Source organism: Struthio camelus, chromosome 6 (assembly GCF_040807025.1).
Source record: "Struthio camelus isolate bStrCam1 chromosome 6, bStrCam1.hap1, whole genome shotgun sequence".
NCBI lineage: Eukaryota > Metazoa > Chordata > Aves > Struthioniformes > Struthionidae > Struthio > Struthio camelus.
The window spans coordinates 45,204,984-45,231,560 of NC_090947.1; the positions used below are offsets into that span (position 1 = coordinate 45,204,984).

Consider the following 26,577-nt stretch of genomic DNA (forward strand, 5'->3'; position numbering starts at 1 on the left):
TTCATTGATTGTACAGGAGCCACTAGAGCAACTAGGGTCTTCCCACTGGTATCTCAAGCATCTAAAGCTGTGTGGGGTGAACTGAGGCCTACCTGCCTAGACACTTACCTTAAAATTAGTGACATTTTAAGTGAATCACTAGGAGCCAGTCACTTAATTTGTCCTCATCGACATTTCTAGAAGTGATCCTGGAAAGAAGGAATTCATTCTTTGGTACCGTTCAGAGGCTAGAAAGAGAGGAGATTGCAGAACAGCACACAGTGCATGAGCTGATGGGTATCGTATCAAGATTCCAGTGATCTAACAGAAAAATCTGTTACTTTATTAAACAACGGGATATTAAAATTGGGATTATATAATTGCTTATACTAATGCAGTTATACTGAAGACATTGAGCTTTCCTGGAGTGTAGTTTTCGGCTGTGGTGAGGGAGAATTTGCAACGGAGAGAAGTTCATCAATTATTATCTTCTTTTTTGGTAGACCATGCTACTCAGTTAGCATATGAACCAGAACACAAACATTTTGCGTTTGTCTTTCACTTCTGTAGTTCTGTGATGTTCAAGGTACCTGTGCTGCTGTTTCTGTATCTTTCTATCTGCATTAATAACCAAGATCTTCTGCACCTTGCTTGGAATGGCCATAAACATGATTCTGATTTAAAAAGAAAAAAAAAAATTCTTCTCTGTTTCTTTAAATATTATGAATTCCTGGAAAATTCAAATACATGAATAGTGTTGATATCCTACACTTAACAGTCCATTACAAGATTACACTTTTCTAAGACTGTGGAGGAAAAGGTGGTTCGTGTATATTTATGTTGTAGGGTCGTATAAACAAGTATACCATTCACACAAGCTTTCACACTGTAATTAAAGTCTGTGCACTTCCCTTTACTATTAAGAATTGTACCCTTACTGTTTACCTTAAACTTTTGCTTGAAGTTCCCTGTTGGCTTTTGACCTGGGGCAATAAATCAGGAGATATCTGTTAATCAGCCTGTCAGACAGTCCTTCCTGATCTAACCTTTGCATGTTTTGTTTTTGTCTTCCTCAACATTTTCTGCATTTTTTAATTTCAGATTTGGCAGTGTGGCGGCTCCCTTGAGATTGTGACGTGCTCGCACGTTGGCCATGTGTTTCGTAAGGCAACACCATACACTTTCCCTGGTGGCACAGGACATGTCATCAATAAGAATAACAGAAGACTGGCAGAGGTCTGGATGGATGAGTTTAAAGACTTCTTTTATATAATTTCACCAGGTAATAAATTATTTTCTGATCATAAAGATATGTAAAGCTGTCTGAAAAAAGGAAAGTGTAAATGTAAGGTACGCATATGTGAGTGTATGGATGAGTGCGTGCGCATATGCTGTAGATTGAGACATAACAGCAAGCATGCTTCCAAGATTCAAGAGGATGTCTTTCCATGTGTCAAAGCCTTCTATATTATTTTCCCAAGGAAAGCCTTAAGGCTCTCTCTCTTCTGAAGCTCACAAGGATTTTTTTAAGAACCTAATTCTCATCATCTTAGTTTTCAAACAAGTGAGAAAGCTCTTTGCCCCCTATTTAGTCAAAGAAACATAGAATTTGACCAGATGATCCCTTCACTGTTACGCTCCTTGAAGGTCCCTTCAGAAGGCGCTAGTGAGTGGGACAACAGAAATGCTCTAGGTTATGCCCTATGCCCTGCTAATGGTATAAAGAAGATACCTATATATCTATATACACACTAAATATATACAAAATATGAAGTATAAAGTATATAAAATGTAGATATAGCCAAAAGATGAAAGCAAGAAACAAATTAAAAAAAAAAAAAAGGGAAACTAGTCCCTGTAAATCAACATTAAAACGGCCTTCTGGAAAGGAGCACAGCGAAGTGGACTTTCAAACAAAACAAGTGCATGCGCTCTTGCTCTTCATATTTTGCCAAATCTCTGCTCAAATGTGTGTCAGACAAGTCTAAGGTGACTGATCATGAATGTAACTGTGCTCCCTCTGAAGTCAGTGGGATTTTGCCAAATAATAGGATGCAAAGGGATTTGGGTGGACAGCGAGTGCTGTTAGACAGTGGTCTCGCGGCTCTGCTTCCCGCTGGGCATGGTGGCAGGAAGGGCAGCTCAACTGCAAGCAAGGGAGGTGCAGGCAGATTTGTCTCAGTCCTGAAAGACCCTCTCACGTGCTGCTTTTCATCATATGCTGACAACAAGGCAGAGAAGAACATTTAAGGAAGAACATCTATTCTCTTTCTCAGGGAAAAATAGGTGTTAGCCTCTTGGAGCAGGTCATCAAAAAGGGTTTCTCAGTCCGATTCGAGGGACGAAAACGGGAAAGAAGATGAAATGTTCCAGGCTTCAAGACTGGTAGCAAGAGCCAAACGAGGCAGCTGGATCTGGACATGCTAACCATCGTCTCCTCCCCTTGTTTCTTCCCTGTGGCAGGAGGGTTTCCGCGAGGTAGGGTGGGTTGTCCAGAAGTCACTGACGTTTTCAGATCCTGTTTGTCTTCTGCTCTCCATGTTTCTTCTGAGTCTTCACAGGAAGGAGATGCTCTTATTCTGGAGGAGTAGATCTGCTATTAAAGCTGCTGATGTTTTATTTCTGAAATTAAAAAGCGGTAGCTTCAAGTATAGAGCAAGATCTGACCTCATTTCTGTCTCCCTTTCTGTTTACAGAGGTGTCTCTTAGCATTGACTGAACAGGCATCTGCACAAGCGCCACACCGTAGGGAAATGCCCAATGGAGTTCACCTGAGCTGGTTTCAACACAGTGCAAAAATACACATAACGTCAGGGGAATATAGTCGCGTTCACAGAATCCTCCTAAATACGGAGTTGAACTGTGTATGGGATAGGCAGAATTGTGTTCCTCTAATTGGTAATTATATATACCCAAATAAAGTTGAATGAATAGGATGCTTGACAGAAAAATTTGGCTGACTGTTTGTGATAGAATTGATTTCTATTCTCCTGCAAGAGGAAGGAAAAAAAAGGGAAAAAATAAAATTAATGCTGAGAAATATGATTTACAAGTCTAATATGATTTACAAGTGAATTTAAAACCAATGTGAGATACGATAGAGATCAAACCATAAATACATGCATGGATCCCATTGCATGGGATTATCTTTTTTTTTAATTCAGTTCTCCTTTATTCAGTTCTCTTTCTCTGCAGCCCCATAATTCTAAGTTCCCACTGCATTTTTGTTGAACTAAATGCATTTCTAATAATTTACCCTGAGAGTATACATTTGCTTATGGATATGAGGCTGCAAATACTAACAATTCATTGAACCCAGGGGATTGCCACTCCACAGGCTTTTATGTTCTGTCTTGACAGCAGGTTTTCTAGGCTGATTAGGGGTTAATCGCTTTGAAAGCATTTAGGTGAGCTGAAGCTCTAAAAATTTCATTCTGAAGACTATTTAAAATAGAATATATTGTAAATGAGTTATTGGTAAAATGCATTAAAATGTAAGTGACAAGAGTAGTGATCTATACAGTAGAATAGTTAAAGAATTCCAGTTTCAAGAAGAGTGTAAGATCAAATTGCAGCTGTGTGGTTTTCTGAAATATGTCAGCATTTCAGTTAAGAAATCCTTCAAAACTTGACATATTTTTATTTTCAAATTCCTAAATGCAACATTTCAAATCCTACAACATTTCAGCTTCTATCTGAATCTTCTTTCATTCTCTTTGCTATCCTCTTGTCTTCCATTGTTTTTCTTTTTGTTTTGGGATCTTCTAAGGGTCCTTTTAACTGCAACAGGAATCCTAGAATAGGCCGTAATTTTTTTTTTTTTTATACTTTATTTTCACAGAATTTCTACTTAGATTGTCTGAACTGTAGGAATGAGGAATTTAGTGTTGAGCAACACATAAAAGAAAAAGGACACGTAAAAATATATCAGATTTGTGCCCATCTTTGACAGGCTTGACTGTTTCTCTAGCACACCTCCCAAAGGCTGAGTGATCCCCCTCAATTCCTCTATTGTCCTGGCCAGCTATTTTGGCGATTTGATGTGTCAGACCTCCAATTCAATAGATTAGCTTGGAACTCACCACTTAAAAGAAAATACAACTGATTAAAGTGAATTAGCTTTTTACCATCTTTATAATAGACATCCCTAAGAGATCATAGTGTGCTTCACGATGTGCTCAAGCCCTTTGTGCCACCCTGTGTTGGTCAATGCTGCTGGGAGTGACATTTGCCCTTTTTCAAATGAAGCCAAATGTAAAAAAGATTTAAATATTCATTTTTGATTAAATATTATCTGAAAGATAATGCAGTGCTTGTAAAAAAAAAAAAAAAAAAAAAAAAAAAAAGGTTATGGAAGGAACTTGTGTTGTAGTATCTAGTGGCTTGTAGGGTTTTTTGGAGTTAGTATGGTCTGCTGAGATCCTCACATGATAGGTAACTTCACAGGTGCTTCTTCTTATTTTATTCAGGTAAAGGTAAAATAGCTAAGTGTTGTATTCTGGGAGTAAGAGGATACAAGAAGAGGTATATAAATTGCCTGAAATATGAATTGTAAACTATTTGTAAAAACCAAATGGCTGAATTGTCTCACTTTGAAGGGTTAAAAGTGTTGGGCAGTAAAAAACTGAGATATAAAATATTATTTTCAGAATATTTGGTTGCAAAAGGGCTGCGCTGAATGAAGTCAAGGAACGCCTGTTTCCTTCTGTTGGGACATACACCGCAAGGAGGCCAGGCGAGCTGGGCCTTCTTTATTTCCCTTCTTACAATACATCTGTAGGTTTCAGTATTTTAAATATGATGTAGTTGTGAAAGCCGGTGTGAGGAATATGGTGCGTGATTTAAATCCTTGATTGCTTTTCCTGCTGATACTTGCCTGAAGTTATTGTATGGTCGTTGCAATAGCAGTGTATAATTTGGTGTGGAAATCTCTTGCCAAGGTATGGAATAGATGCTTTCTTGAATTTGGAAAAATGGTGAATATTGTCATGTCATGTTGTGAACTGCACAATGCCCTGTTGTTCAGCTAGGTAGAAAACAGACAATTTGAAAGTTTTGAAACCTGCAGGCATGTCTAATGGCAGAAGCCACTGCTCAGCTGTGTCCAGAAGAGCCCCTGTTGGGTTAGGGGTCGCAGAAATGCACATTTTGAAGTTCCCATGTAAGAGCTTACCTCTTGGGCAGGAATAACAGATTATTTTCTACTATATTAGACAGAAGCTTCTGAAATTGCTTTGGATAGTCATTTTTGTAGCTACCTTTACAACTTCCTAGTTTGCAGCAAATAGCGGGGGAGGATTTTGTCAGCAGTATTTTTTAACTTGGATGTCTGTTATTATGCTTTTTAGTCAGCATTTTATCGGCTGCTTTCAGAAACAAAAAGACATCGCTTCTTCCATTGAAAAGATCAATTCTTGCTGTAGGCCATTTTAATTTTGGCTTCTGAGCATAGATATAAATGTAAATCTAACGAACCGTTTTTCAGCAGTCTGTCACCTAGTAGGGTACCATGCACTGCAAATACCCTTCTGCACAGTAATTTCTTCAAGAAGAAAAGCAGCTAGTGGAGGTATCTTTTCCAGCAGTGGGCCTGGAGAGGGCGTTTCTCTGCCACAGTCTCCGTGGGACCGTTCCTTGGGCTGGCAGCCCGTGGTGGTCATGGGGCTCGTCCCTTCCTCTCCTCCTGTCCCGGTATGACTCCAGGGTGGCTCAAAAACGTAGTCTCCACCAGAAAAAAAAAAAAGTGAAACTGATGAGAGAAAATTAAAACACCCTCAGCATTTTAGTTTTAGATGCAGGACGGGGAACATTCACTCCACATCCCGCAGGGTATCTGCGAAGATCAGGAATGAGCTCAGACCAGCCGAGTGTCAGCTCGCTGTCTTGGCCACCAGATTTGCTTCCCTTTCGAGCTGGCCGCTTGCCAGCGGATGGGCTGATGCCCTGCTCGCTTTCTTACCTCTCGGCTTACAATGTGTGCTGCTTTGGGACAGGTATGTTCTGCTCCATGCATGTGAGAGAGAAATTGGTTTTGTTGTGCTTAATGGGAACTAAGAAGCAATTGTGGCTCCTGAGCCATCATCGAAGCAGGGTGATTGTCATCTTTTATTCCTTTTTCCGTTTCCCACCTTTTCTTCTTCAGTTATCCTGATGAAACATTGAAGAAATTGTGGGCTGGAAAGTGTTTGTATTGAAGAAAGAGAACATTTTCATCTGCTGCTAAAAACAGCTACTAGTGATAAAAATAAGAACTCAATTAGATGAAGCCAAAGTGGCTTATCTTTCGATGTTTCAATACGTGTGAATTCTGCTACATACTTCAGGGGGAGGAGGAAGACAACTGTTTTTGCAGCTTATTTAAATTGCTCTGGACATTCATCCAGAAACTGGTGGATTATAGCACGTTTGGATTATACGAGGGCATCCCTTGAAGAGTTCTTGCATAATCACCTGAGGAGACCCTTATAAATTACCAGGTCTCGCCTTTTCATCAGCCTTCCAGGCCAGACAGCGAGATTATCCTATCTCCTAAATTACCAGGACACCTCTGCTCTGTAAAATTACGCTGTAGATTGGCAAACTGTCTCAGGGGATCAGTTCCTTCCTGATTACTGCTACTGCCTGGTTGCCAGTCACCCCCCTGTTCTAGCCGATGAAATTTACTCTTTAATTTCCTGCATGTTTTTTCATGTTCCTGGCTGACAAACTTCCTTGTGGGATGAGCATCCAGGTTACCTTCAAGTGTGTTAGCTCAGCTACGGTGATGTGCCCAAGAGGACCTCTTACATGCTAAATGGTACATGCAAGCTTTATGATGGGTCTTGATGTCAGAACTTTGGCTCTTCCTTTCCTAATCTCAGTTTTGTGATGCAAGTAATTCATTTCTAGGTCATCTTACTTACAGTTATTATTTATAGGTATATCTGTAAAGCCAATGCAGAATACAAATGTTATTTGTTTTTTTATCATAACGACTTTTAATGAAACTCTTTGTTAGAAAAGTTAGGGTGAGTAACATTACACTTGTATGTATTGTTAAATTGTGACTTATCTTTCTTATTATTTTAACATAACTACTATTCACTTCTAAAAGGAGCACAAATTAGCAGTAGTTTAGCACTGCTAAATGCCCACTTTCTTCTTTACAGTTACACATTTGCATATTTGCACAAGATGTTGATAAAACAAATTTAAAAAGTAATTTTTTTTTCTTAATAGAAGAGTGAAATTTATCCTGTGGTCACTGAATAGATCTGTAATCCTGCTGAATTGGATGAAAATTTTGTCAGAATAAGGATTGAAGAAGCAAGCTATGAGCTTTCTTTTTTCCTTTTCTATATAATAACTGCATGCTGGAAATGCTTTGTAGTTGTCTATTTATAGTTTATTTATCATTTTCAGATTTATTTTTTGCATAATTTCTCAAATTATTTATGTTGGATCCTGCATTGATTTTAGAATTTCTCCATATAAATATATAGAGACCTTTAAAATTCTGATTGAAAAGCTACTTATAGCCCGTACGTAGAGAGATTTTCAAAGTAATAAGTGAAACTTAAAACAAGTTTTCATTCATGATTGTGTCGTTAGTTAGTATGTGCTTTCCCTCCTTGGCAGTATCCATCACAGACCTGAGAAGACTGCACAGGTCTTGCACAGTAAAGACCATACAAATTCCAGCCATATTTTAATGTTAGAAACCACACATTCTAAGGCTGCTGTAAGCTTCCCACTCTGAATTTCTTGAACATGTAAGATCAGGTTTTCAGAGCAAGCATGTGACCTGTAGCTTGCTAAGAGTGTACCTAGGAATGTTTCTACATCTTGGCATTGTTTCCCTATATTGTAAATTTTACTTATCCCAGGAAAATGTAATTAGATAATGGTTTTCCCTGCTGATCTGCAGCAGCTGAATAAGGTTCCAGCCACTAGAAACCCCCTGGAGCTCACCACGTGTTGGGGTGAAAGGTCTCCCCTGCCCAGAGGGGACCATTAGGTTGGTATCGTGGTGGAGTTGGCTGGACAAGATTCAATTCAAAACTTAATATCTTTCTAGTGTTGGGTAAATACTGTTGTTCAATGCAAAGAAACAAGATCTTCTGCGGCTGTACCTACCGTGACTGCTCCCTGGCCTCCTTCCTTTTCCTTTGCAGAGCTGGTGCCTGGGTGACTCAGCTTCTGGTCATCCATCCTGCAGTGCCATCTTCTGAGTTACTGTTTGGTGGTAGTTTTATATTCATAAAAGTCACTTTGAGGCTATGTGTTCCCATTTCACTCATTGGAAAGAGTTTAAATACTCCTAGGTCTACTTTATGTTTTCTGATTTTTTTTTTGTAGTTGTTTATGAATATGGTATATAAATTGCCAGTTGAAATGTGAACGTAGTGTTCCTCAGGATGAAGAGGCAAAGGGAGGAGAAAGGTGATTAGAGGATTTAGAAAATAAAGTTAACAATAAAATTTTAACTAAGAAATCTTAATGAAAATGTGAAGGAAATACTAGATTTTTGTATAGGTCATTGCTGACTGTCAGAAATTTTTACCAATATTGTTAAACTTATTTTTTATTCTTTTGTCTGACAAAGACTTCTTTTACTTTATTCATCTGAAAAATACAGATCTCTAGATAATTCTGTTAGAGAACAAAGAAAGTTGCATTTTAGTAATTAGGTCTCTGAAGCTATTATCTATCAGCACACATTCATCTACCCAGTTCTCCTCTGGGATCTGATTCATTCGATTTCCTAGATTATGTCCTAAGAGAAAGAGGAACCAGTGGTTATTCGCAGAGGCGTTATGTTAAATCTCTCAGCATAATTAGTATGCACACCTAGTAATTATATTTTGAGGTAAAAATCTTGATTAATCAAGCTTTGAATAGCTTTCTTGAGGCTGTCTACATGAAAAGTATAACTCTTAACGCCACTTAAGAAGAGCCTATCTAAGATTTATTTTGCTCTTAGACGTGTTTAAAATTGCTGCCTTCCCTTACCGTTGGAGAAATTGTGTGTGTGTGTAAGAACAAAGCTGTTTATTTCTGCTAGCCCTTGCAGTCTGCCGTCCTACGTGCCGCCTCTTTGTTCACGCCATATGCTCAGATGACTTAGGCACCAGAGTGTTCACTATACCTGACATAGATTTAAGAAAAAAATACCGAGGAAAACCTTACAGATTTAATTCAGGGCACATACTTGGGTTTAAAACGGAGGCCAAATTTGTCACTGTATGCATTCTTATCTATATGTGAGGATACGTACGTGACGCCCTCAGGGTGCGCGTAGGAGAAGGCAGAGCGCGTGTTGCTTCTCCTTGCAGCTGTGAGGAGTTGGGTGCGTCTCCTGTTGGTCTCTGAGTCGTCCTGCCGTACCTTCCTCTCTCTGCCTGCCTCGGCACCCCTCACTGTTTTATATAGTGGTCGTTGTCTAAATACCCAGAAAGTTTTTTTTTTTTTTAATGACAGGTCATTTTCAGTGCAAAGGAATGCCTGCCCGTGATGTTCTAACTGTTCAAACAAGAGACCTTTTTTTGTTAGTTATTTTCAGTTGTGAGACAGTTTTGGGTAAGATAATATTTGATCACTTTATTTTCAGTTGAACAACTGCTTCCAGAAAGATGGCATCCCTAGGAGCAATGATGTTCGTGGAACGATCTATTGTCCATCTGGAAGCTTTTGTAGACAGTGTATATCAAGTTCTGCTTTAGTGGCAATTCAATTAAAATAAGCTCCTGCATGCTATCATGTAACAATTTTAAATGTTATATGATATCCTTTAAATGAATCCTTTAAAAATACAGTGTTTTCATTAGCTGCCATAGTGTTGCTACATTAAATAATAATACAATGAAATCGTCGCTTTTCTGCGCGACTTTGACGAAATAACGGAGGAGGAGGAGGAGATCTCTGCTGCGGTACAGGCAGTACGCTGCGGGTTGCGAAGCCCTGAGCGGACACGCAGCAGCGCGCGGCGGTGCTGCCCGGCCGCGCCGAGCGAGCCTCCCCGGCCTCGGCCCCAGCAGGCGAGCCGAAAGCTCACGCAACGGTGGGAAAACGTGCAGCCCCTTCCCGGAGCGGTGTTTCCTGCGGCCTGAGTGGCTGCTAGGGAAGGTGGGCTGCCGGCAGCCCGGCCGGGAGTTGGCTCCCGAGCTGCTGGCCACGCTGCCTCGGCCCCCATCTGTGCGGGATGGGACTTGGTCTCCCGCGGCACCTGTGATGGTAAATCTGCCCCCCAGCTGTATGCGTAGCTCTTTGGTCTTGCATAGGTTCACTTTCTCGTGTGCTTTCTTGTTACAAACATATGCTTTCCATGCGTCGCTGCTGCATGAAGAGCAATGCTCCTCCTCTCGCTCTGGAGCTTCACAGTCCCCTCTGCCGCTCCCGTTACCTGGGAACAGTTGCTCTCAGGAGCTAGTCGATGTGGTGGTTGCTCTTCTTTAACTTCATTCACTGTTTGCAAACACAAAGTGGAGGAGAAGTTATTAGTGTCTGCAGTGCTGTTACTGTGTTGCCTGAGAACCCTAGTCATCAAGCAGAAATCCTTGATATTTGGTCAAATATGCAGTACGGATATGGCTCCTCCTGCAGTAAGAAGGCAGGAGCAGACACTGCCGGCCAGGCAAGCACGTGAGAACGAGGAGACAGCGGGGGCCCTCTGCAGGCATGGCAGGCCCCCAGCAGCCTAGACCCTAATGAATTGTTTTTTATTAGCCTCATGGTAAAGAGAAGTTTTGAAGGTGGATCTGGAGAACTTATCATAAGGCAGTTTATGGGCAGTGACCTTCTTGAAAGAATGATGAAACATAGAGACATTTAAAAATCTAGCATATGGATGCTAAGAGCTAATGTGGAAGGCCCTTGAAGGCACGTGTTGACTGTTCAGCATGAGCCGCCGAGATGGCATGCAGGCTGCCCCCAGGGTCCTGGCTTGGCATCAGCAGTTGTGTAATCAAACGATGAACTGAGATTATGCTTTTCCATCAGCCTTCTGGATAAATTTCAGCGTGCCTGGTTTATTAAGGCTAAAGAAAAGGATCTAGCAATAGCCGAGATGTGAAATAATGAGGAATTTTCTTTGTGTGATTGGTAAGGAAAGCTTGCCTGTTTTTGATATCATGCAGGAACAGTTTGCAAGAATTAATTTGGTTGTGAAGGCCAAGAGATGTCTGACTCAAAGAGAACAATAAGGTCACGGGCTGCAATGGCAGGTCGGATGATGATGTTGTCTGCGGTGCTTAAGAAAGTGATAGCAGGGCGGGCTTGGGGAGCTGCAGCTGGCGGGGAGAGCGTGCCCAGGGCACGTGCAGGCAAGCCAAGAGGTATGGGCCAACAACAGAGCCGGGCAGGGATTTACATAAGTACCAAGAAACAAACTGTGAATATTAACTATTGTAGAGACATCTCTAGCAGCTCTGACTTTTCATCAAAACCTGCTAAATAATACCTTCTAGTTCATCATTTCTACCTCTTCCTGCAGGCTCCTGGTTCCTTCTGATGGCAGAGCTTAGTTCTTTATTCAGGGAAATCATAGGGCGCAGAAAGAAGAATCCCGAATTGTCTTGTCTAAAAAGTTAGAGAAGCAATTCTTGTAGAAAAGTATTCCATTTGTGTTAGTTGGCGCCGGTGTATGAGAAAACGATGCAGTTTTATTTCCACGGCGTGTTTTGTAGTGAATAGTGCCTTTGCACTCTGTGTCTAGAGAAGGCTCCCAGCGCCGCTGCCGGGGTGTGAACGTTGTGTTGACCAGGACTGGGACTGGTTTGCAAACGGATATTAAGATCACACATTTTAAGTGCAATAAGGATCACTTACCTTTTTGTTTTGCTGTGAGTATTGTATATGAGAAGCAGCTTTGAATTTTGTTTGGTGGGAACCTAGCAAAGAGTCTGCATCATGACTACAGCCTAAAACCACAAGAGCCAAATAATTCAGGGGAGTTTAAAAGAACTATTTGCAGAAATACTAGACACATTTCAAATGGATTAAAGGAAGTCTCTTCCTTAGAAAAGAAAAGGAATCTATTAATTTATTCTGAAAAACAGAGGAGCTGCTGAATATGGCCCATGTTACAGCTGGCATCACTGCTATTCTGAAACCTGTTCCGTTTGTGATGAGGTTACAGTGGTGCCAGGTTGGAGCTGACAGGGAAGACTTTCCTCCTAAATCAGTATAAATCCTTGCACTTTTCTGAATGCAAAAAATATTCTTTCCTGTCTCCTTTGGAATGCAAAGTACCCAAAAGGTGGGGTGGCCGACCTCATTTCACTGAGGCAAAATGTGTACAAAATGTATGCCAAACTCTGAAGCAAAGCTTTACCTCTTCATTTTTTTCACCAGTTCTCTAATCCTCCATCCATATCAGTCTTTTATTGGCATCACTAATAAAAAAGCTAATAATTGTATCAAATTTGTTAGTCTATTTAATAGGCTGAATTCTCATATTTTCATTATTATTATCCATTAAATTATCAGTGTAATTGATTGAAGAAGCTGTGCAAGATTACACCCCAGACAGTTCTTCACTGTTATACCAGCAGTTGTCTCTCACATATGCAAAAACGTGTATCTTATTTTATTCTTTCCAACATAGGCGTACATTCATGTGTATCCCCACGTATGTACATTCTCCGCCTGCCCCGGTCACCTGACTTTCTAACGCTAGTAGCAATATTCACCGTCTTTTTCAAGTTGTTCCAGCACGTCTCGCTCCACTCAACCTGTATGTTCCCAAAATGTAGACAGTTATGTCAGTTTATGTATTAAAATACTGTATCTGATCAGGCGGTGGGCTTGCATTTGCACACTCAGCTGAAACAGGTGAAGTTCATAATAATTCAGTTTATCTATACACTTACTGCGTCGTTAAACCACTTTATCTTCCTAATAATCAGTTAGTATTCAATCCAATGTACTACCTGGCCTATTAAAGTTAGGCTACAATGCCAAGCTGTGTTATTTTTAAGGCACTATTGAGAGTTTAAATATAGCACTTCATAGTTTTAATTTGGGATTGCAAGATAAGTGCTTGTGTTTTACTTTAGATTTACTCAGCAGATGATGTTCAACCCTTTTTTCAAGTGTAATTGTATAAGTAGGTTGCTAATGACTGTATCAGTTTAGCAAGCGAGGGCTCCTGATGAACAGTTTCACTCTTCCCTTAGCTAGTTAGCATTGCAGCGCTGCAGGACCGCCAGAGCTGCGAGGGCAGCAGTGCCGAGACCCGCTGCTGGAGCCCGCGGCAGCAGGCGCGGGACGTGCGGTGAGACGTGCGCACGTGCCCGCGTGAGGGGAGGTCTGCAGCGCTTCGCTCACGAAAGCGGCTCCCTGCCCTGGGGATGGGCTCCCACCTCAACGGAGCAGCGGCACACCTGTCTAACCTCAAGTTAGAGGCTTGAGGTCAAGTTAGAGGCTCAAGATGTGGCTCACTTGCGCTGCCCGAGACCCGTGTGAGCGCGTTCCTCTAAGCAAATGTTCTTGGACTCCGTACGCGTAAATGTCTTTGGAGTTGCTGCTCGTTCACTCCTTGCCTGAGGTACCTTAGAGGCAGGGGTATGGGTGAGAAGGGCTATGCCTGGCAGCTGCTAAATCAAGAAATACCTTTTTTTTTCCCTGTTGTTTCTCTGCTAATATTTCTAAGGCCCCAGTGCTGCTGAATCTCATTAACAATCCTTGCTTATTGAGCTTATTAACGCGCTGCTCAACTCTTCATTCAGAGTAACCGGACAAGATGCCTGCCTGTCATACCTGTTGCAGCGTGTCGTAAAGCTGGGCGATGGAAAGAGGAGGTTTCTGTAAACCCCAGGATTAGAGTACAAATTGCTGGAATATGCCATTTTCTAGTGTGCCTATTTGTGCTTGTGTTTCTTTTCCAAGAGACGATCTGCAGTGGAAGCAAGTGGCTGTGAAGGGCTGTTTGTTTGTTTTCCTTCTCAAAAGAAGAGTCAGTTAAATAAAAGCTCCAAGCCTGTATTTGCAGCAGAGGACGTGAAATGGTGCCTGGACGTCACCCGTCCTTAGAGCACGAGACATGCAACCGCCCTAAGCCACACGTAGAAGCGCTCCGGCCAGCCCGCCGCGCGGCCCTGGGGTCCTGCTCTTCCCTGGCAGCTGCGCGGGGGGCCCGCGCTTGGCCTCGCTGTCGGCAGCGAGCGCTTTGCCTTTCCAGGGCTGCCGGCCTGCCAGCCGCGATCCTTCCCGTCTGTCTGCAAATTGGTCCCGAGTTTGCAGAGAGGTGTCGACGTTTCAGTTACGTACTAACATTTAATAGGTATGGATAAATAATTATGAAAATAACGTTATCCCTGGAACAGTATGCTAAGAAAACTTAAACTGGATGAAATATACGGCAGTAATTTAAAATTGAATCTAATTCAGTTCAACTGTGGAAATTGGTTTCATGTTTGTTAAGAGTGGAAATCAAAGTGAAGGGTTCAGGAAGCGTCGTGATGGTATTTCTGAGTTCCAGGGCTTCTGAAGAGGCAGGAAATCGCCCCTGCTGGTTTTGGCAGGTATTATTAAACTCTGACTTTTTAATGATAACTGTTTTGGTTCTGCTTTCAAAAGGATGCCCAGAAGGCAGCTGACATGTTTCCGTGCTTTTATTTTGAATCAGTCTGTGCCACCACCCCAACTTGCAAGCGGAGGACAGTTAGAGAAGCAGTTTTGTGTTTACACAGGACTTGCTTTCAAAAAGAGATTGCTTGCTCCTTATTAAGCAGGTTACACTGAGCGCAAGTGCCATCTCACACTTACCTACCTCGGTTTTTTATCACAGAAGCTTATCAAGTGCCGTGTACGTTTTCCCGTGTCGAACATTTGTTACTTGCTTGAAAGAGCGGACTGTAGCACTGAGGCGGCAACTGTGTGCAGAAGTGGTGCTCTGTGTCTAAAGACAGTCAGAGATTGATGTGGAAAAATGAGCGTCTACTCTGGGTAGGAAAGGTATAAAATACATGAACATTTTTTTCCTTAAATTCTAATTTTAGGTGATTGCATGTATAAAAGATAAACTGAATATGGTGGGAAGTTCGATATTTTCTGCTCTGCAACTTCGCAGAGCAACAGCGGTTATTTCAGTAATCTGCTATTGTGCTCGGCGACGGGGAGTCTGCTTGGGGTCGGCAGGGGAAATCTCGGCGCAGGCGTTCGGTGCCCGAGCTGTTTCTCACCGGGCCGGACGGAGCTATGTACTCGGAGCGAGGAAGTTCGGTGCAGTTTGAGCTGTTTGGGATCTGGGCGCTTTTAAATTCAGCTTGTGTTCGTTCTGCGTTGTAAGTGCCAGGCTCTGTGTTGACGCTTCTTTGAGGCATTTTCCGCATTTTACGGAAGGACTGTTGGGAATCATTTTTGCTTGTGCCTAGTTTCAAATACAACATGACAGCAACTGGTAAGTACTTCGAATCCTATGCGTTCCAAACTCAAGAGTGAGAATAAAAATAATATATTTTTAAGGTGATTACTTATTACGGCATCTGTGATGTAGTGAGGTGGAAGGAACCTGGCCATCCTTTGGCTTGCCCGCGTGGCCACATCTGCAGTGCCTGCCCTCCTCCGTCCCTGCCGTTCTTCCCGTTGCCGTCTCCTCCTCCCCTCACTCGTGTCAGGCGTCCCCCTCGTGGCTGTCTAATTCGGCTGGAAACGTGCACCTTATTCAGAAGCCTTGAGGAAATCTGTTGCAACGGTAGGCTTATGATGAAAGAAAAATACTGACAAGCCTGGAGAGAGGGAAATTTGCTCTTCCTGGTTGAGAAAATGAGAGGCCTTGGAAACGCAGCGATGGTTAGCTGAACACTGAGTTGTTGACACCAGCAGCTGCCTTGGAAGTTAAAGTTGCTTGGCTTAGTTTTTGGGGTCATCTGGCTGGATTTAATTCAAAGCGACTTACGAGAGGGGTGTGGCAATTTGATTTTTCTTATCTTGTCCTTGCTCCAAAGGTCACGACTTACTAATATTGTCCTAACGTACAGCTGCAGTTAAGAGAGAGCTTAAAACCTTTCTTCCTAGATGTTTTTCCTGTTTCATGGATGTCATTTTTAAAATGTCTTGAAAGAGAGGAAACATGCCATTTGTAGATCAACAAACGCAGAAGTGCCCCCCACTAAATAATGCACTTGAATCAAGATAGATCAAATTCTTGTTTTATCATATGTGTCACTTACTGCACCTTTATGTTTGCAATGAGTATTGTATTAAATTTGCAAAAAAATGGAGCGTAAAGAGGTGGGTGGGCAGACCATTCATTGCCTGTGGGACAGACGGGGCTGCCTTTACGATTTTTCCTAAAGGTATCCCTTGTGTGAGGTGTATTGCAAACTCTAATCACTTGTCTCATGTAGCTTTTCAGCTGATAGAGAAGAGTAGTTAGAAAACCTTTATTTTATTTATATATATAACACAAACAGAATGGGAAAAATAATACACTCATGAATAGCATAGTGTGTCCAGAATTGAAATGCCATGTCATGTAACATGTTTTTGAATAACTTGTGGGATGGGGGGGAATGTTTTTTTCCTCTCTAACATTACCACTCTGAGTTGGGGAAAAAAATCCTGTTTTGTAGGGTTGCATGGACATTCAAAAAGAGATTCATCAGACTAGGATACCTACAAAGTAGGTTACAAGTTACTACAAAGTAATTACTGATAGCTAACCTAGTTATCTACCCTTAAAACAATGAACGTCAATAGAAAACAAATGTTTACATGTGAGAACACCATGAATACGCTGGTCCTTCGTGAAGGTATGCAGTATTTTTCCCAGGTACAAAGACGTGTTCGTGGGACTAGAATGCTCCCATGAACGCTTCTGCACTTTTTCAATATCAAAATTCTTCATGTAGTACCTTAATAGTTTTACTACTTAGTCTTTGGTGCTAGATATCTAAAGCAAAAGTCACAGGGAGGTTCCTAGATTCTCCTCAGTTCTACTTTCTCTTAAATGCTTTCCTGAGATGTGGACTGTACAAACATCTTTATACATGATCAATTTTAACCTTAAAATACCCATTGCAGTAAAAATGATTTTTTTTTTCTTTTAGCCTCTGGACCAAGGTGGCAATGTAAGGGTTGGTTAGTCTCACTAAGCCTCTGTTTTTCTATCTAAAATATGCATGTATAAGTAGACCCTAAATTACAGGTTTGATTATAGGGTAAAACATGATTTAAAGTCCTATTCTTTTTGATAGAAGAAGCTTTAAAGGTGCAACACACTATCGTGACAATGCTTTATTTGCAGAAATATTGACAATTATTCACTCCTTTCCTTGGGTAATAATATTGTTGCATGGTAGAAGTCTACAGCTTACTTTCCCCAAGCGCATGTAGCTGACATGTTTTCCCATGGAAAAAACTCGGATGCAATACCGTATTTCACATTATGAGACTGCTACGTATATTTATTTTAAATTGCTCATGAATTAATGTAAGAATCTCTTAAAGAGAGGGAAGTAAGGTGTAGGGGGGGGTTGAGTTAGGACGTTCTTTGTTTGCTTTTCTTTTTTGCCGGTGATGTGTGTTTTTGTGACAGGGTGAACAAGGCACGTCAAAGAGTTCCACTGCCAACTTCTGTACTGTTTTGGCTGATTAGAAATTGTATGAGTTGCCAATTAATTTGTCTGCTTTTGAAACAGATATAAAATGCACTTCCCTGCATTTTGTAAGTGTACAGCATTACAAGTATTATTTTCTGAATTGCATTATAAGAAGCTTTGGCAACCCTGCAAGAAGGATGTGATGGGTAACCACTGCCTGGGGTGGCTGGCAGGGATGAATCACTCCGCTGTGCTGGCGAGGGAATGAGTGGGACTGTAGCCCCTGGTGCCGATGATGTGTTTCCTAAGCACTCACCATCCATCATTTTCGAGGAGAAGGCAGCCTGCTGGATAGACGTGTCCTCTGCGGCACCAACTGAACCATGTTGATACAGAAACTGGTGTATTTCTAGAATTATAAGCAAATACTCTCACTTCTTCTCTGTAATTTATGTCATACCAGACCTCCTGATTTTGCAAAATCATTTTTAATTTTGCATGTTGCCATGTTTAATCCTATGAAACACAAAACAAATTTAAATGCCACTTTAGTTTTGAAAAAAGCAAAAATGAAACAAAGCCATCTCTAGCTCTGGAGTTTCTGAATAGCCTCCAGACTCACTTCTTAGCTTTGTAATTTAAATGAGGAATCTCAAATAATGAGCTGGCTACTTTGCAAGGCAGTGCAGACTTTCAAGACTGAACTACAGAAAGATATGCATAAGGTGGCTTTTCTGTTCTCATTGCTGTCCGTTTGCACACACTAGAATATTAGTTCAATGAAACAAAATTTTTCCCTTAATCTTTGAAAGGCAGCAGAAGACAGCAAGAGCCGAATCTGGATTAAGCTTTCTAAGTGCTATTGTTCTATAAAGGAAATTATTGCCAGTTCTGCGACTTTATATTTCATTCCGGTGAAATGCTTCATGTTTATCATCACGAGTAAATATCTTCTTCCACAGAAATGGCACATTTGCCCAATTTTGCAACTGTATCCTTGCATGCATATTTGCAGGATATGCCCATTAGAAAAGGTGCAGGTGTAATGCAATTCTACAATGATTCAATTTGAAACTTGAAACACATCTGCTCTGTTAAACTAATCTGCTTCCTTCCCTGAGGTACTTTTAATCCATTCTTTTGCACGCCACCCTCTCTGTAGCTTCTTCCAATGTTGTATTTTTTTTTTTTTCCATTCAAGGACATTTCACTCCCATTTTCTTATTTAAATGTAAGCGGAGTTACTGGTCATTAATTATTTTTGTATTTCCTCCGAGTCCCATTGATTATTTAGGAAGTAGTGACACTAAATAGGTATTGATTCATATTAGGTTGGTTTTAAATTGAGCAGAAGGGAATATAAAAACTTACTCAAGGTCTGTACAAACGAGGTTCTTGCTTGAAGAAAAAGCCGAGCGTGTGGGCTGGCAGAGGTGCGTGTCGTGTGAGCAACGGCGTAACGTGTCGTAGTGCCGGAGTCGCTCTGGAGGAGGAGAACCTGTCAGAATCGCACGGTTGTAGCGGGGAGCGTTTTCAGCGTATGGAGGGAGGGCCGGCGCAGCTCGGGCTGCAGCGCGGGGGCCTGGGTCGGCCACCGGCCTGGGCACCCGGCCTGGCAGCCCGCGTGGCCTGGGGCCTAAAGATAAACTACTGCGCTGAGGAGAGCGTGCCAAAACCCCAGAGGCTCCCGATCTCCAGTGCTAGGTTTTATTGAACCTTAAAAATAAAATTTATCTTGTTCTAGTTTGTTTAATTGCGGAAAGTTCAATTACGCAGTTGAGGCAGAATAAATGAGAAAGGATTATTGCTGTCTATGTATGCAGTTCCAGGACTGAGCGAAATCCGTATGTTTCCCTTTGCGCACCCAAGCAAGCTTCTTTCCCTTGGGTGCCATCACCCATGAGGTCTCATGGCATGGTGCTGGAGGTCTGCCAGGGCTGCTGGTGGGACCGGCGCTCTCGGGCGGCTGGCAAGGAGCACGCTGCCTCCTGAGGGGGTCTACACCCAGCAAATGTGGAGCAGGAAATCCATGTGAAAAGGGTAAAGCAAAATAGAAGCCGAGTGTTCGCTGAGTCCACGGGGTGTTTTCACCGAGAGACCGCTTCTGGTGCGGTGCGTAAATGGGATACCAGCGTGTGGGCGGTGCTCGTCGTGATCGCAGGCTATAACCATGCTAATATCCTTTTTCCTCATGTTCAGCTTTATCAGATCCCTGCAGTACAAAGCACTTTGAAACACAGATATTGTGGGTTTTTTTTCTAACACCTTGAGTACTTTCCCATGAGGAAGATTAGCTTAATTATAGATAAGAACTGAGTAGCACGAATAATAATAGTAACACACATCTCTTCCCCAAGAAATGGCACCCAGTCACCATCATGCACTCCCCCTTTCCAGTAAAAGCTTGACCTTAAAACATACAAATGGTGAAAAAGTTCCTCTTTTCAAAAAGCAAAGATGTTTTCAGGTCAGTTCTATGTAGTGCACATTGCAGAGATGGCTTCTAAAGTCAGACAAGCGTCCTTATTTTTCCACCATCAGTATTTACAAATGGCAACTATTCTTCAGGCAAAACTCGTGCAACAGTCCTGTTAATAGCCTACTGAATGCCGAGGTGTGTACTCCCCAGCCTTTGTTTCTTCAGTCCTTCTGTGGTGACAGAGAGATGCTTTAGTAAAGTCGTCTGATCCAAGCTGCCTTACATACCTGGTTTTCAAGGCTGTGGTGGCTGTAGAGCTCATGGAAACAGTTAAGGTTTTTGGCTTGCTAGAGCGTGCAAGCAGTGACTAAGAAAGAAAAGTTTTCTCAGATTTGTTCGATGAATGAAAGTTTATTCTTGAAATGTTTGTACTATTTCCTTGACATAATGTTACAGATAAAAGCACAACTGCCTGTTGACTTCATCAAAATTCTGCCGCCTTTGTGTCTGACTACAGATGTGGAGGACAGCAGATGTTGCACAGTACCGGAACAGTGCTAAAGGCAATCCTGCCCGAGCGTGCCTCTCTGCTCAGGGACGTCGGAGAAGCACGCTGGTTTGACTGACAACGTGAGGAGTTACTGTTTTCATGTTGGCTCTTGCAGAAACAGTCTTCAGGATAGACCTTCGGATCTCCAGCGCAGTATCTCCTCACGCTGCCATCACGTGCAAGTCACAGCAGCATGTTTCACACCATCGCTTAGGCATCTGGTTGTGACATTCTTCTTCTATTTGCTATTACCTTCACTTGAAGGATTCTTGGGGCTGTCAGACCAAAATAAATGTGTGATCTTGGAGGCAGAGAGCCATAGAAGTTTTCCTTTCAGAATTATTGCCAGTTTTACTGGCAAAAAGTTCTAAATGTGTAATCTCCATGCAAAACAAATACCAGCAAACCAGCCATAAGATGCTAATTAGCAGAAGCGTTGGTGTTAGGCACACCAAGATGAAACAGGAGGGTCTCAGTGCTAATAAGGACATGTTGTCTTAATATCAAAACCCATTTAGCAAGTGTTAAACTCATTGCAACTATTGAAGGAAAATGTCCTTCTGCATCCTTTGAATCATGAGACCTTATCTGAGCTGGAATTTTAAATTAACCCTTTGTCACATTTCTGCATCATAAACCCATTTTCAAATGAGATTGATTAGCGTTGCCGTAAGCAGAAAAGCTAGCGACAAAAAAAGAGAGGAAGACTGATATCCCCATTTTCTTTCTAATGGTGAGGAAATTTGGAAATGCTTCATTTCTGCTGATGATAATTTTAAGGCCCTTCCAGGCTTTTAAGAATGACTAATGGTTTCACATGCGTCCAATATGGAGTAGTAAGCGTGAATTGCCTTAATGGATCTTACTTCTCAAGTACAAGTGAACACGTTCCTCTCAAAATCAGCCTCAAAGCCATGTGGGCACTGGGTACGTAAAAACTGAGATTCTCCTGCACACCGCTCATTTCTAATCACAGAATAATTCAGGTTGGAGAGGACCTCAGGAGGTCATCTCATTCAGTGGCACTGGCATATGCTTAACCAATGTGTTTTAGCTAGTATTTGTTAAATTAAACAATGAATCGATATACCTGGGCCTATTCATGTCCATGATGAGTTGTACTTGGACAACGGTTGACATTTCAAAAAGTAAAATGTTACATAACAGCCGTAATACCTTTGAATGCTTTTCTTCCCTGAAACACGGTAGAAGGAAATTCTGTGGTGAATCCCCTTGATTCCAGAACAGCTGGGGTGTTACCTCTGTTTCTTCAAACAAACAAACAAAAAAACCCCAAAACCTTCAAATCCTTTAAAAATAAGTGTTTATAAAAATCTGCCAGAATACGTTACTGGAGATACTGTAGCCAAGCATAGGTTTTCCCCATGCCTCCAAACCTTTTCTGTCCCTTTACCTCTTTCCACGGCATACGATGTCCTGCCCATCCCTCTGGCGTTCCCCCGGACTCGGCTCGCGGGCAGGAGCCGGCCCCTGCTGTCACCGCTCTGCCCCGTTGTGTGCCTGGTGTCGAGGGGCCGGGTTCTTGTTCTCTCAATAGAGATGTTAAAATTTCATGCTTCCCTAAAGCTTGTGTAAGCACCATTTAATTTCTTGGCATCGACCACGCAGTTCTAGTTTCCAAGGAATTTTTGCTGATATGATGTTGATTATGCATCAGTCGCCCTCAGTCGTTATTAGCAGGCTAAAGTGCTTCCCCAGGAGCACCTGCCTGATTTCAGCCTGTAGCAATAATTTGCAGAATACCTTGTATTTTATTTAATTATCTAGAATTAAATCGTATCTCACAATTAAATAATCATATATTAGCTTAATTTCTCAAAGACATAACAGGTAAGTATTTGGGAAATGCAGATAAGAATTTTTTGAATTATTATTTTTGCAATAGTAATGAATAGTTCAACTGTTGTTGCTTACTGAGTTTCTTTAAAAATTGATAGAATCTTGTGCTTTAGGGCCTGATTTCCTAGGAGAACATGCTAGTATCCTTGGAGTTTCACCTCTATGATAATTTCAGAAAAGATCCTATAAATAACAGAAGGTAGAAGATGATGGAATGCAGCATGTAACCTAGCTGGATTTCAGTTATAAATCTGGTAGTGTCTTTCGAAGTATGATCTGAGACTTAAATATAGTGCTACCTCCATGGACTCAAAACCGACTGAAAAGCAGTAAATCAAAAATTGTGACCAAAATATCCTTGCTCTGTATTTGGATGCACTGGAGTTATATAGAGCACTTCTTTAAAATACTGATAAAAATAAATATGCTACTAATCTGGCTAGAAATGCATTTCCAAATAAAGGCCAGTAGACTGAGGAACTATTTCCAAAATCCTAACACTGATAAAGAACTAGTGGTGGTAGCTGTAGATGGTTGTACAGCTGTTACAAACTGGCCATAAGCTTGGAGTTTGATACAGTATTTCACAACTATAAAAGCCCTTTTTGTGGTTTTTCAAATTGAAAATTAATCAGACTCAGTGTCTTCTGAGGGAGATGTTGATGTCAGTGTGCTGGCATGTTCTACAATGGAGCACGTTCCATGGGAGCATTCGCAGTGAGCTCCCACTGCAGTGAAGCATGAAAGGAAGACAAGGAGAGCAATCCTAAACCTCATCAGATTAATGTGACTCAAGGAAAGCTTTATGTGGCTGTAGCAATTTACTACTGTTCAAATGTCTGGTGTGTGGCTGAAGTGCTGCGAGGAGTTGTCTCAGGTAGTACGGTGGGAATAAGCCAGTATCAGCTGAATATTGGAAACTAGTGTTTTGGCTTCCACTATTTCTTCAGGAGACATTTTCATGGGAAATCCCTCATCTAAGATTAAATTAGAATACAGAGAATATTTCTTAACTATTTTTTCAGATGCTTTTGGGGTTCTGGAGATCTTTCCTAATAACTCAATATGGCCATGTAGCAAGGACCTTTGCACTGGCCTTCTTCCTGTGAGGTACTCTACCTTCCTTAGCTATCCCATTCTTCCCCAAAGATGGGACTCCCCCATCTGGAGTCTGAAAGTATCTGCAAAGCTGAAAAAAATTCAACTTGGTAAGAGGGTGCAAAATGAAAATAACATTTATCTGTTGCACTTTCTTCGTATAAAAACTTAGGAAGTTGAATATATGAAGTTTTCCTTTTTTTGGCACTAAAATCATATGTCTGACAGATTTCTTCTCACCATGATTGATTTTTATCCCTTGTTTTAAGAAGCTGTTGGGAAGGCATACAGCTGAGCTTGCCTACTCTTGCCTCATGAACTATACATGTTCTGGGTGGGCTTTCCAGGAGCGCTCATGTCAGATGAACCCTGCTACCCTCTGCTGATGGCAAAATCACCACTGTCTTCAGTACAAGCAGGGAGCTAGGCAAAGGCTCTTCTTTATATTAGCTAGTCAATACTGGTTGGAGGGCAAGTGCTAGATCTCAAAGGCTTTGCGAACACTTCCAAACTTAGAAGCAGTGTTGATGTATGCTTGCCATAAATGTATGATATGTGTGTTTATGTCTGATGCAAGATCATTTCTCATCTCTTTGAGTCTGTCTTCTCTATGTGACACATGCAGCCTAGCTGTTCTTTTCTTTCCTGGGTGCGTACTGCTACTGTAAAGACATACAAGAAATTATTTGGCTCGCTACTGTAAGACTGTATGGTTCTTGGAAGCACTATATATTCCTCTAATTTAAATAAGAAGATGGACCATACTTTCAGTATGTAATGAATTGCTAGCTGATTTTCCCTTTTGCTGGTTCCTAATCTGCACTCTTCTCTTCTGTAAACTCTATCTCCTGCCTTGTGACCCATGCACCACTCCTTGCTGGTGGCCAGCAGAGTGCCGCCAACTCAGGTCTCCAATATAAAGAATTGCTGTGGGAAGGACAGCACTGGATGCGGTGACAATTTAATTGTGATGAGAAAAGTAGGACAGCTTCAGCTGAGAGGACTGTGATGGTCCTCTCCTACCCCAGTACGTCCTCCCATCTGGTGAGCACCCCTCACTGAGCTGGGGTGGGCAAGCCCCGGTGTCCCACATCCCTCGGGATCTCCAGGAGACCTGCCACCTCATCCCCTCTGCTCCCTTTCTTCTTGCAGGACATACTAATTTGCTGTGATTTTCTAATAGCGTTAATGAGAGTGGTAGCTATGCTGTGAGGCGTGCTGCAGGGCTGAACCTCAAGTTTCCAGCACCTTGTGAGCAATGGGTGCTCTCGGGGCTGCAGAGCGGGTCCCTGCTAGATGTACATGTGTAAGGAGTGTGAGGCCTTTCTGGTGAAAGTTTTGTTTTCAGTCAGCCTCCTACAGTTGTAAACTAACTCTTGATTTCTTAGATAAAATAGCCATGCTTCATTCCAGTGATTTCTCGGAACAGTGTATGTTTGATAACACTAACAAGATCCTTTTGAAAAAGTGTTTGTAAAATTGTGAATGGATATGGGTTTCTTTCTGAGAATGTCAAATCGAATAAACCCAGTACAGCACTTAGTTAAAGAGAAGTTAGATGAATTGTTATTTGGTCTGAAATACTTGGATTACATCCAGCTGAACTTTGGTCCTGACCTCCTAGATGAACAGGCTTTAATATTCTGGAACATGAAGAAATCAAAAAGTTCAATGACCAAGCTTTTCCAGATTGGTAAATTATCTGTAAAGAAAAAAATACAATTTTCAAGCGTTTCAATTTGCTAAATTATTTATTTAATGCTTTAAAGATATGTGTTGTAGCAGCTGCACATGTATTCATACAATGTTATAATTATAGCAAATGGATGATGATAAAAGGGAAATCATGAAAACTGGAAAATGATCAGTGATTTATTCTTTGCAGATATTTAAAAACTATACTTTAATCATATGCGCTCTTAAAAATTTCAGGTGTTGTTAAAGTGGATTATGGTGATGTATCAGCAAGAAAAGCACTAAGAGAGACTCTGAAGTGTAAACCCTTCTCGTGGTACTTAGAAAACATCTATCCAGACTCCCAGATTCCAAGACGCTATTACTCACTTGGTGAGGTATGAATTATTTACTTTATTAAACTAAACTAAAACAATAAATAAATAGTGCGAATGGGTTAATTACTAATAAGATGGAGTGTTTCTGGAGAAATGAATAAAGAGCTTGTGAACTTTCTCTGTATTTATTTATCTTATGTCCTGAGCAGGTTTTCTTTTTTCTAAATCCTTCATAAGGGTGTAATGCTACTCTGAAAATGTTCCTCGTTAAAATTATATGTATCAAATTGAGTAGTATATTGAAAAAATAATGTTTGTGACTAATCTTTAAACTTATTAAATAATATGCAGTAGTGGAAGGAAACTTTCCATCATCATTTATAGCTTCTACGCAGGGTAGAATAAGCACTTTTTTCAGTAAAATGTTTTTATTTATTTATGCTATGTTTTCCAGCAAGGCTGCCTAGAGCTGAATCACAAACATACCTAAAATCTGGTGATTTGAGCAGAACCAAGAACTGAAGTCTCTTTAGAATTCAGTTAATTTACTATTAAAAATACTCTACTGAATTGTATCTAAGCTGACTTTTAAAAGCTCTTGAATGTTTTGATTTAAAGATAGCTACTGATGGAACAGCAACCAAAAGAACATATGGCTTTATTACATCCAGGAAAGTAATCTGCTATTGAAACTTGCAATTGCAGTGAAAAATAAAAGTCACAGTAGGGTTTCTAGTTTAACCATGGCAAAATAAAGTCAAACATGGTTTTACGGCAAGGAAAAGCTCATCTAACAGGTGTCAAATAATACAATTCTCTATGATATTGTGAGACTGGAAAATAGAACTATGTGAAAATAATAAAATAGTTATTAAAAACACCTTATTTTCTCCAGCACGGCCTCAGTTTCCATGGGAACGGAAACTCAGGCAGGAGCTACAAATTAAAGCTCATGCTTGAAGACGTCAGCTGCTGACTGCCGGTGGAGCAGTAAAGTGGATTTTTACACTTATAGCATAGGTATAATCAGCAGTAATGGAGAATTCAAAAAAAATCTGAAGTGCATTTCTCAGAGTAATTTTCCTGCCTTTCAGCAGACCTCTGCTCTCAGGTAGGACAAACTGCCCAGCTCGTTGG

General features: G+C 41.2%; 1 protein-coding gene across 9 annotated transcripts in view; it reads left to right on the forward strand.

Moving 5' to 3' along the window:
- The window catches only part of GALNT13 (polypeptide N-acetylgalactosaminyltransferase 13), a 176,503-nt gene that overhangs the window by 109,389 nt on the left and 40,537 nt on the right, over positions 1–26,577 (forward strand). For all 9 annotated transcript variants that reach the window (XR_011142019.1, XR_011142022.1, XR_011142020.1 and 6 more), the window contains exons 9-10: positions 1,081–1,261; positions 25,361–25,500. Coding sequence is in view for 1 of the 9 variants with exons in the window: in XM_068949416.1 (XP_068805517.1) it covers positions 1,081–1,261; positions 25,361–25,500 (321 nt within the window). In the remaining 8 variants the exon portion in view is untranslated. The remainder of the gene's footprint in view (positions 1–1,080; positions 1,262–25,360; positions 25,501–26,577) is intronic.